The 11,153-nt window shown below is 31.8% G+C and overlaps 1 protein-coding gene across 1 annotated transcript; it reads left to right on the forward strand.

Moving 5' to 3' along the window:
* The first annotated feature begins 2,502 nt into the window (after positions 1-2,502).
* LOC143050867 (uncharacterized) lies at positions 2,503-4,212 on the forward strand. Its single transcript, XM_076223972.1, has one exon. It carries the CDS (start codon positions 2,503-2,505, stop codon positions 4,210-4,212), a length of 1,710 nt encoding a protein of 569 aa, XP_076080087.1.
* The last annotated feature ends 6,941 nt before the right edge of the window (positions 4,213-11,153 follow it).

An 11,153-nucleotide genomic window follows, 5' to 3' on the forward strand; every position in this document is an offset into this window, starting at 1 on the left:
TTTACAGCGTGTAAACAATTTGCACAGTGTGCTATAAACATCATTAACTGATGAATTTTATTCTTCAATTTTTTGTTTCCTTGGAAGGTCATGCCTTTGCACCATAACTGCAACCTTACAGACTAGATGACTATTTAAGGAATGACTGTAATATTTTTTCTGTCTATGAAGAAACGCGTAGCGGGTTATTTAACAGTGTGTACCACATTTGTTATGTTATTTCGAATAGACAGAAAAAATATTACAATCATTTCTTATTATTTAATTCTAAATTCCATTTCAAACCGTAAAAAAAAACATGAAAAAACGTTGATGACGTCACGGTCACATGACTTAATTATGTCTATGGGGTGATAACAAAATAACGTCAGCCAATCAGAAGACGCGTTACATCCAAAATTAAATTATTCAATGATATATACAAACAATGAAATGAGGTATGATTGCCAGTGAGACAATTAACTACCAAAATGTTAAACAAAGTAGATATGTATACTCAATTATAGACAGTCGCCTTCAACGATGAAAAAAAAAACAAGCCGTATAGTCGGCTATAAAAGGTACGAAAAATATGAAACAATTTAATTAAGAAAACTAACTAATTTAAAACAAAACTGTTAAACGAAAAACAATAAAAATAGACTTCAACCAACGACAATCACTTACATCCAGGCTTCTTACTTTTGACAGACAAATATAGAATGACAGTTGTGTATGTCGTGTACTTAAAATAAGTTTTATCCTACTAATTATGACTTATGGCTTGTCATTTACGTTTGAAAAAACCAAAAGATTACTTTTTTAGCTGATATTAATTCATTAAAAATGCTTTTTTAGTTGCAGATAGCTATCTTTGTCTGTAATTTAATTTACGTTCATTAAAACATGTCACTAACGGAAAGTAATTACTGAACGTTGAAAATGATAGTGCGGATGGGGCATCCGTGTACTAGAGACACATTCGTGTACTAATGACACATTCGTGTTCTTTCAATTTTTACAAAATACTAATTACGTGAAAAAACTGAATACACAGTACTAAAGTAAAAATTCAACGATGTTATAAAGTTCATTATATTTTTTTTTAACCGTACCGTTACACAGCGATAGTTTTGATCAATATAACTTTAGAAATTTAGTCGAAGGTATTCTTATTCTTTTTGATCTACTAATAATAAAATGTAAACACATAAAGTCGTTGTTGTTCAATGAGAAATTATCTATTAATGGTGAAAAACTTTACCTTTGTACATTGACATGACTTGATGGATGAAAAGAAAGATCACTTTAAAGTATTATACTTATAAATGATATATTATATGGCTCATTTGCACGGTGTCTTTTCGACATTGAAAAGAGATGTTGCACCGTGTCTCGTCGAATTAAAAATTGGTAACCAGCATCATCGAAATCATTCATAAAAAACTGAGTTCTCGTTTAAGAGATAATCTATCAGAACCTTAACGACAGACTTTAAAGTACAAGACACCCTTTCCACTTCCAATAACACTCATAAAAGGTCAATACATTTGTATAGCTCTGAAGGCGTATTATCAAAACTAGATTTGAAAAATAATGTTTTGCAAATCTGCTTACACATCAGATGTTGTCATTGTTTATTTATAATAGACAAACACAAATCAATCGATTTCCATACTGATTTGAATTCAAATCTGAAATGTACAAAACATTTTGAAGCAAAATTAAGAAATTACTTTCAACCTTGATGTTGTTGGTTTGTATGGAATTAATATCGATATAAAGTTTCTCGTATAAGACGTCTGTCTGTTAAATTTGTTTCTTTGGACAGTCTACACCTGTTGTTCTACAGATTGTGTTCTATTTACAAGTTCGCATTAAAAAACATCAGATAAATTATGAATCGCACGATACCAGGTGCGTAGACAGGGTATATGTTTCTGGCAATGCGTATTTCATTCATTTCAAGTGTTTTTCTATGTCTGATAATTTTTTGTACGAATCGTGCTGAATATGAGAACAAAACGCAAGTCGACCATAAGAAGTGCAAAATTCGTACCAATTAGACTACTGACTTTGTTTAGAAAAATAAACAGCCGTTAATCGTTAGGTTTTTTTTAGAATTAAAGTTAACTTGTTGAATGACGAGTTATTCTCTAATTGTCGGTATTGTCACCATTCAGAATTTTTTAAAATATGATTTATTGAACTTAACATTGTTTTGACAATTATTCTTCAGGCTTACTCCAAACTATGAAACGCAAATCGAGGTCGTTGTGGTCAAATGTAGTTTCGAAATGTTTATCCCAACATTATATGATGGTGAATTGCTACTAATATGTTAACATCTAGATGCATTTTGTAAATAACACAATAAAAAACAAAGTCAAATTTACTCATGTGAATTTAAAATCATAATGTTTTGTATCAACTTATTCAGAAATAGTCTTTTAATTTAATTTGTTTACACCATATTGAAATCAAAACTTCATCTTAATTTAAATTTATATATCAGATACAGCAATGGCAACTTCTTCAGACGAGTTTTGTACGCTCTGTGAACAGAACGACATAACAAGGAAAGCAGAAATATGGTGTTATGAATGTCAAGACTATATGTGTTCGGATTGTAGCAGACCTCATGGTGTTTCCAGATTATCTAAACGGCATAATACCGTATCAATAGACGAATTCAGGCAAATCCCAGACTATATTCGTTCTATAAAACACGTCTGTATAGAACACGACGAGCAGTTTGATTCTTTCTGTCCAACACATAACCAGAGTTGTTGCAGACAATGTGTTTTATTAGATCACAAAAATTGTATAAATATTTCACTCATAGAGGATGCATTAAAAACTGTGGATCAAACATCAAGATTATCCAAAATACAACAGAGCGTGCGTGATGTAATAGAATCTATACAACTAGTAAGGAAAGACAGAGATAAGTACAAAAAAAATGTTTTTGAGCAAGAAAAAGCAATTAAAGATAAAATCAGTACAACTCGTAGAATGCTCATTGACCGCTTAGAAAGCATTGAAAAAGTGTCGTTGAAAGAACTGTCCCAAATCGTTGATACTGAAATAAGTAACACTGATAATTCCATTAAAGCATTGATAAAAATCGAAGACGAAGTAACAATTTTATCGAAAAACATAAATATTATGAAAGATAATGCTACTACCAAGCAGATATTTTTAGGTGTTAAGGAAATAGAAACATCCGTTGGATTTGCAAAGCTATCTCTCTGTGCATTCCGAAAAATAGACAATAAATCAATTACGTTTGATGGTCGAAGTGCTACAAAAAGATTTGAAGACATAAAATCGCTTGGTTCATTTTCGATTTCAACAACTTCAAATAATATGGATATCATTGATAGCGAGTCGATACAAGCACAGCAATTAACAGTAACCCCGAAAACGTATGATAGCGTTTCTCTTCAATTACATAGAACTATTGAATTCAAACAAATAAATTGTTATAACCGTATATGTGGCTGTACCATCATGCCCAACAATAATATATTGATAGCTGAGTACAACGCTCAGGATTGCTTTGATCGAATTCTGTCGATTTGTGAAAATGGGCTGATCAGGACAGTAAATCTACCTGAAAAAGGTATTTCAATATTTGATATAGAAAAAGCTTCAAAGGACGGGAACACAATAGCGATCAGCACCCGTAATAAAAAGCTTCACATATTAAATTTGGAAAATTTGAATATCAAAACAATTCATATGAACATGAAAGATAGTAAAATAAATGGCATTTCATATCACGATGGAATACTTTACTGTTGTTCACAACCGCAAGGAATCATAAGCTTAAATATTGAAGATGATTCAAGCAATATTCATTATATTCTTCCTTATCGTTGTGTAACATACTCGTACATCGCTTTTTATCAAGACTATCTTTATTATACAAAAACTGAGACAAGCATTGAATGCTGTGATGTTGAAGGAAATGTCATGTGGTCATTCGAAGACACAAAAATATTAAAGCAACCACGTGGTATAGTCATAGATAAAGATGGAAATATATTCGTTGTCGGTGGGAATTCTGAAAATATCATAGTTATATCATCTGATGGTCTAAACTGCAGAGAAGTTCAGAACAGGGATTCTGGATTAAGTAGCCCTCGAGCTATATCGTACGACAAAGAAAACAATAGATTGCTTGTTTGCAACGATCAAGGAAAAGCTTTCATATACGATATTGTTTAAATAAAAATGAACTGCAACACAAATATAGCTTTACTTTATTATTTTACCTTTCTATTGATTATATAACAATAAACAGATAATATACCAGATGACATAGAAGTTCATAACTATAGGTCATTGTACGGCCTTAACAATGAAAAAACACATCTAAACACTAGGTCGGCTATAACAAGCCCTGAAATAACGAATTAATGTAAAACAATTTAAACGAGACAATGAAAGACATGCTTAAGTATAATACAATGAACAAAAAACAAATATGATACAGCAACATACCACAAACACATTGTGCATTGAATTACAGGCTCCTGATTAATGACTGCTACATAATATGTCCATATACCCCTTTCTAAAACCTGGGACGAGTGATGAACAGTGACGAAACATACAACACAAGAATGAACAATAAAATCAGTTGAAAAGGGATTTTTGAGGATTTTCACCACTTTATAACACTGCCAAAAATTCTACATACACATTTAACTGAAGTACTTTCATAATACTAATCAGAAAGGCATTTGAATATGTATCATGACCGTTTACTTTTTTTGCTATTTTTAAAAACCTAAGACCACAAGTGATTTAAGGTCTTTTATCATGCAGTAAATACAAAAATAAAAAAATCTCAAAAATTCATTTTCACCTGTATGTAAAATATTTTTCTACAACTGATTGATCCCTCAGTTTGGGAAATTGTGTTCTGTTGATACTGCATTTTTTGTCCAATCACACTGTTCAGATACATTGACTTTAATAGGGTACACACAAGAGAAACCTAAACTCCAGAATTTAAATACTACCGTGCTACCTATACTCGCCGTCTTGAAATAATCACATATCCCAAATATATTCTGATTGGTTGCTTTATGATGCAGATGAGATACAGCGACAGCTCTAAGCTGAATTAAAACAAAGATTTACAGACTTTTCTCATTTTTAAAACATAAAAAGACAAAATAAAATAAGAGCCTTCGGCAACATTTAAGGTCACAACAGAGTACGTTTTGAAGATTGATTTATTGTTGGTTGATTGACGTCCAGTAGAAAATGTTGCATACAAGTTCTAGACGAGAGAAAAATAGATACTAACTATAAAATGTAGGTTCTATGATAATTTGCGTCCCGAATATAGACAAGAACGTAGATATTTGGACTGTCTTTCAAAAATTATGATATATAGGATACGGTAGAAATTTAGCCTTCAAACAGGCCGAAATAATACACCTAAGATAATGTTTTAACGTGCAGGGAGCTTGGCATCATTTTATAAGAGGTATCGCATTTAACTACCTTATTCTGAAGGCGTGGCGGCGTCCTAAACAATCCCGAACAGCAATACGGACGCACCACTATGGCGAAGGTTTTACTGCCATTCACAAGAAGACCAAACTGACCAAATCGAAGGCTACATAAAATCAAGACTCTTCTGTGTTGACAATAATGTCTTTGGTGTGGTCTTGATTTTAAATCAACAAAGTACAAAACAATGTTTAGAATTACTGAAGTGTTCTACCCCTGGAAGAGGTAACGTTATATTCTCCGTATTTACCAAAAGCCTTTCGAATTTGGTCCCCGATTCTTTTTAAATTCAATTTCTTTTACCTTTTTAACTTAAATCGGACAACACTGATGACTCTGTTGTAGATCATTACGTGACACTGGTCGTATTACTCCTTTTATACAGAGGAGACACTTTTTAAACAAAATATCTAATGTCTATCATCTAATTCAAGGCATTAAGAAACTCCAAACTGCAGATATCGAACTTGACTTTCATATGATGAAGACATAGTATTTTGAGCAGTTGCATTACAGTCTGGCTTCTCAGTTACTTCCTAATGTCCGTTGACAATTTATGTTCAGAATTGTCATTTTGTAAAGTTTTTTATTCTGTAGGATCTCTTGACATCAGACTCGGACTTCTTTTGAATCGAGTTTCACAGTGCATATCTTAATCCATCTTTTATACATAAAACAATGCGTGTACCAAGTTAGGAGTATAACAGTTGTTATCCATTTGTTTGATGTGTTTGAACTTTTGGTTTTGCCATTGGATAAGGGACTTTTCGTTTTAAATTGTCCTCAGAAATGAGTATCTTTATGATTTTACTTTGTAGAGTGTATATTGCTCTGTGTTTGTTTATTCTTCATTCGCTAGAGACATAAGTAAAGGGGGGCGATTTAACAAACCATTCGTGTGTTAGTGACAAGACGGGTACCCGCAGCTGTTGATAGTCTTGTGGTTTTTTTTTTATAATTTTGGATCTTTTATATGTTTCTTAGTTACGAATGTTAAGGGATGTAATTCACCGAACTAGTATACCAGCTAAATGGCACTTATGGTTGAAGCATCGTTTTTGAACAAAGAACGATAACTCTCTCTATACGACCCATCTGAAAAGTTTCGTCACTCTCGTTAAATCTGGTACGATTTTTTTTTAATGGCGGCCGAATTTAACGTTTCAACGAGAACTTGAAAAAAACGGGACAGATCGGAATATTTTCGATGTTAAATACGACATGAATTTTTATGGTTTACAAAAACAAGAATTCAGAAATTTTATCAACTTGTGTAGTTTATTTAAATTTTATTGTACCACGGAAATTACCGAAGTTTGGACAACAACATATGACGCCATGTTTCGTCTGCCTCATTTTTCCATGATCAGTGAAGTCAAACAATTTTCCTAAATAATCACAGGTACTTCATTTAAAAGTCACAAAATCGTAATTAATGATAACATATTTAGCGTAAAAAGTTCCGTCCAGCCATGGGCACACAGAAAAAACCTCTGCAAGCAATACATTTCGGATTTTTTTTTTATAATATCCATGCGGCATGCGAGGTAAACTCTGTTGCACTGGTTTACCATGACTACTTATGGTCTTCTGCCACATAATTCCCCATATCACTGAACAGTGATAATGACGTTGGTTATACTGTTGAATGAGATCATGGTTATAAATGTAGTCCACAGACTAATTCAAAACATAACAAAAGTTAAAAAAAAAAAATATTCAAATAATTCACAATCTTCTAATTTTGTACTTCATTTGGCAAACTCTCAACAAATCTTTTCACTGATTATGTCACATATCAGATATCTACCTTATACAGTCCCAGGAGATGGAAACTGTTTTGTTTTCTCTCTCTAAGTTTAATCATAAAAGGAGACTTGATTCTGAGTAGTTCATTTAAGTACAGACTCTATATATTGTATGCTCCCATATTGTCCAAAATTGAATTTTATGGGAAGATAGAGTTAATGTGATAACCCATGATTATACCATGACTTTGATAGGTATATACAGAGCATGTTACTTGGAAGTATGTGGGCTACATCCTTAAAAATTCAAGCTGCAGCAGTCGCCTGTATATTTTATGCGTCAGTTTAAACCTGTTCAAAACATTTTCACTATACCTACTACTTCATCACTACATCAGGTTTACATTTCAACCTGAGCAATACACACTTATAGTTATATAACACCACAGTACCAAAATTGCACTCAGTAACCAAATTGCACCTATTCAACAACAAAAAGCTGCAGAAATCTTACAAGTTTTCTTTCACCATGTGAAGTTATCTAATTATCGTATTTTTAAATGAGGCAAATTAAATTTGTTACCAGCATCCGTTTCTTAAAAACAATAGTAGTTGAAGCATGGAAATGTCAAATTGATCGAAATATTTGAAGAAATAAAAAACACATCTGTTTATATTCCAGTTTTAAGGATTTGAAATTAAACATGTAATGATGTATGGAATTTGGGTACTGACCTCATTTCAGAATTAATTACAGTTCAAACCCATTTTTCTATGACTCTACATGGACTCAAAATTAAATTGGTGTAACTATATTGTAAACAAGGATAGTCTACAAAATAAGCACAGAATGGATTTTTTTTCTGGTTCATAAAAAAAAAAAAAAAATTGGTGAAAAAACTGACAATATAGGTGCAATTTGGGTACTCTCATGCATTGTCATGTTAGCAACTTCACAACTACAAATTTATTTTCATGACGAAAAAAAAAGTACAAACCTAAAGGCAATAAAATGCTTCATTTGCCACGCACAGCCTGATACGACCACAGATGTTTATGTAGCCTATAAAAAACACCATTTTTATATGTCAGTGGAAATCAAACATATTTTAATTTAGGACCCTTCAAACTTCAATATGGACTAATTTGAAAACAGGTATCAGGTGAACCCAAACATTTCAATTTTGAAAATGTGTACATTTAATTTTTTTTCTACCTTCTCTCATGTGAAAGCGGTACCTTTTTGGTCACTATTTATGTGTTGCGTCTAAATAAGAATTGTAACACTTTATAGTAATAAACAGAAACAGAAGACAACTTGGAACAGCACAAGCCATGCCAGTATATGTATGAATAAAAACTCAGATCAGAATAGCATTGACGATATGTTAGTTATATGTCCTTGTGAATACGTATATAGTGAGGAAAGTTATCAATAATTCTGCAGATAATCAAGTGTTTTGTATATTTTCTGTTAAAATTTTCACACAATCAGTGAAACATTCAAAAAGGCTAAACTAAATTTTTATTACTGAAAGTTTCAAATAATTAGAAGTGTTTTATTCACCAAAATGTAGTAACTATTATGTTTCTGTGCAATTTTGGGAATTAAATGGAAAGAAATCCTTTTTTGGCGCATGTCAATTGTGAAATTACTTACCAAATATATTTTCTTTATCATGATACTGACGTCAACATTATCAAGGAGTACACATTGTAGGAAAAAAACACAAATTACAGATAAAGTAATTAAACCACCTTATTTTGTGTGCATCTCCTGTCAATCAGTATTTGTTGCATCTATATATACTAGATGAGTAAGAATCAATGTAAATATGGTAAATTTTTAAAGAAAAACCCAATATTTGGTAAAAAAAAAAACACCCCCAAAAATGTTTTACCATAACCCAAAAATCAATTCTAATCTTCCTTTTGTGTATTGAACTTTCTAGTACAATGTCAGAGTGATCCATTCACTTATGATAAAGTTTTTGTCTGGAAACCTAATGTTTCTTCTTGAAAACAACTACGACATGATTAAGCATTACTCGAAAGCAAATTTTTGACATGCTTGTATTTCCCATTTCCATTCTCAATTTTATTTTGCTGTCATATAAAAACTTGAAAAGTAAGCTAACAAAAAATATATATATATAAGAGTAATGGCTTAAAACCGACTCTGAATTAGTACATAAAATTGATCTAGAACCCACAAACTGAAGATGATCAGGAATACGAATTTGTTTTGTTCGAGTCAGTTTTTTTTTTTCACCGAGGCCCTTCAGCGCTATCAATTAAAATTATTTACTCAAAATTTAGCACTAGTATTAAGGTTCATCATAACAAATTGGCAAATACGGCCGTATTTTTACCTAAAAAACTACTGTGTACAGACTTAAGTTTTAAAGGTTTTTAGATAAATATAGGACTTTTAAAAGTTAAATTTATTTTGCATATCTGAAAGAGTAAATCGTTTTTGGTGGAGATCTGGATTCAAAATATTTTTTTTTGTCCTCTAGATCTGCCCGAAGAGATTTTTTTCATCAATTTGGGAATTGAGAATAATTTTTTTTATAATAAAGAAAAATACCATACCCCCTCCTGTCTTTTGAAGTTCAATTATCGTTCCCTTAACATTTTCCATCTGAACTTATTTTAGATAAAAAAACTATATGTTAATGTAGCCTAGGACATTCGTACTGAACATACATGAAATATTTGCCACTAGACGTTAAGCAACCAACAACCAATCAATATATAGTACATTGTTTTGGTATAAAGCTGGCATTTAAATAAACTCATTATGATATCAGGACTTAATTTTGTATATACGCCAGACGCGCGTTTCGTCTACAAAAGACTCATCAGTGACGCTCGAATCCAAAAAAGTTAAAACGGCCAAATAAAGTACGAAGTTGAATAGCATTGAGGACCAAAATTCCTAAACGTTTTGCCAAATCCAGCTAAGGTAATATATGACTGAGGTAAAAAAAGCCTTAGTATTGGTAGCGCCTTCCTTATATTATACAATAGTGTTTTTGGACTGTCTAAACCGGCCTGCACTGTGAATGCGAGATATTCTCGCTTCATCGAAGGCCGAATTGGGGCCTTGGAATGTGGTATGTTCTTTGGTTTGTGTCTTTGTTACACATTATCGGTATTATAAATTCTATTAACAAGATAATATACTCTTAGTAAAGTGAATTATATATATACCAGAATTTAACAGGTAACATAACGAATATCAACGTCGGCTCTGGAAGGGTAAGACGACTTTTCAACCAAAGGAAGCCATCGGGCGATCATTAGAAGTAAACATTAATTAATATTTAGGGATGTACAAAAGTTTAACAAGATGTCGAGTTTGTTGAAAAAATAAATAAGTGAACAATTGTTTAATTCATACTTTTTTTTTTACAAACTGCATATATTAAAAACGTTTCATGATATAAAGCATGTGTTACGTGTAACAGAGGTCAGGGTGACGCTATATTATTAGACAAAGTGATTTGTTCATTTTTTTTTTATTTTAGTATGGCTCCACCTAAGAATTATGCAGAGGGTGATACAGTGATAGTTGTCACGTTGCCTTTTTTGGGCTTCTTATGTTCTATTTTGATAGGAAACTCAAAAAATATAACAGTTACATATGTGTTGTACATTTTGTTGCTATGATTACGATGGCAGCATAACAACCATTTAATTTCAGTCCTAAAACCTAAAACCAAATCTGTTTTTCATCACAGTTTTTTTTTTATAAATTGCTAATTAATTTCGATAAAACAAATATATGTTATCATAGTTCCACATTTGTTCTAAAAAATAAAGTTGATAAACAGAAGTTGCAACTATGGCAACTCTTGTTTCCATGGCAACCAATTGTTGCAGTTTTTC

The sequence above is a fragment of the Mytilus galloprovincialis genome, chromosome 11, assembly GCF_965363235.1.
Source record: "Mytilus galloprovincialis chromosome 11, xbMytGall1.hap1.1, whole genome shotgun sequence".
Taxonomy (NCBI): Eukaryota; Metazoa; Mollusca; class Bivalvia; order Mytilida; family Mytilidae; genus Mytilus; species Mytilus galloprovincialis.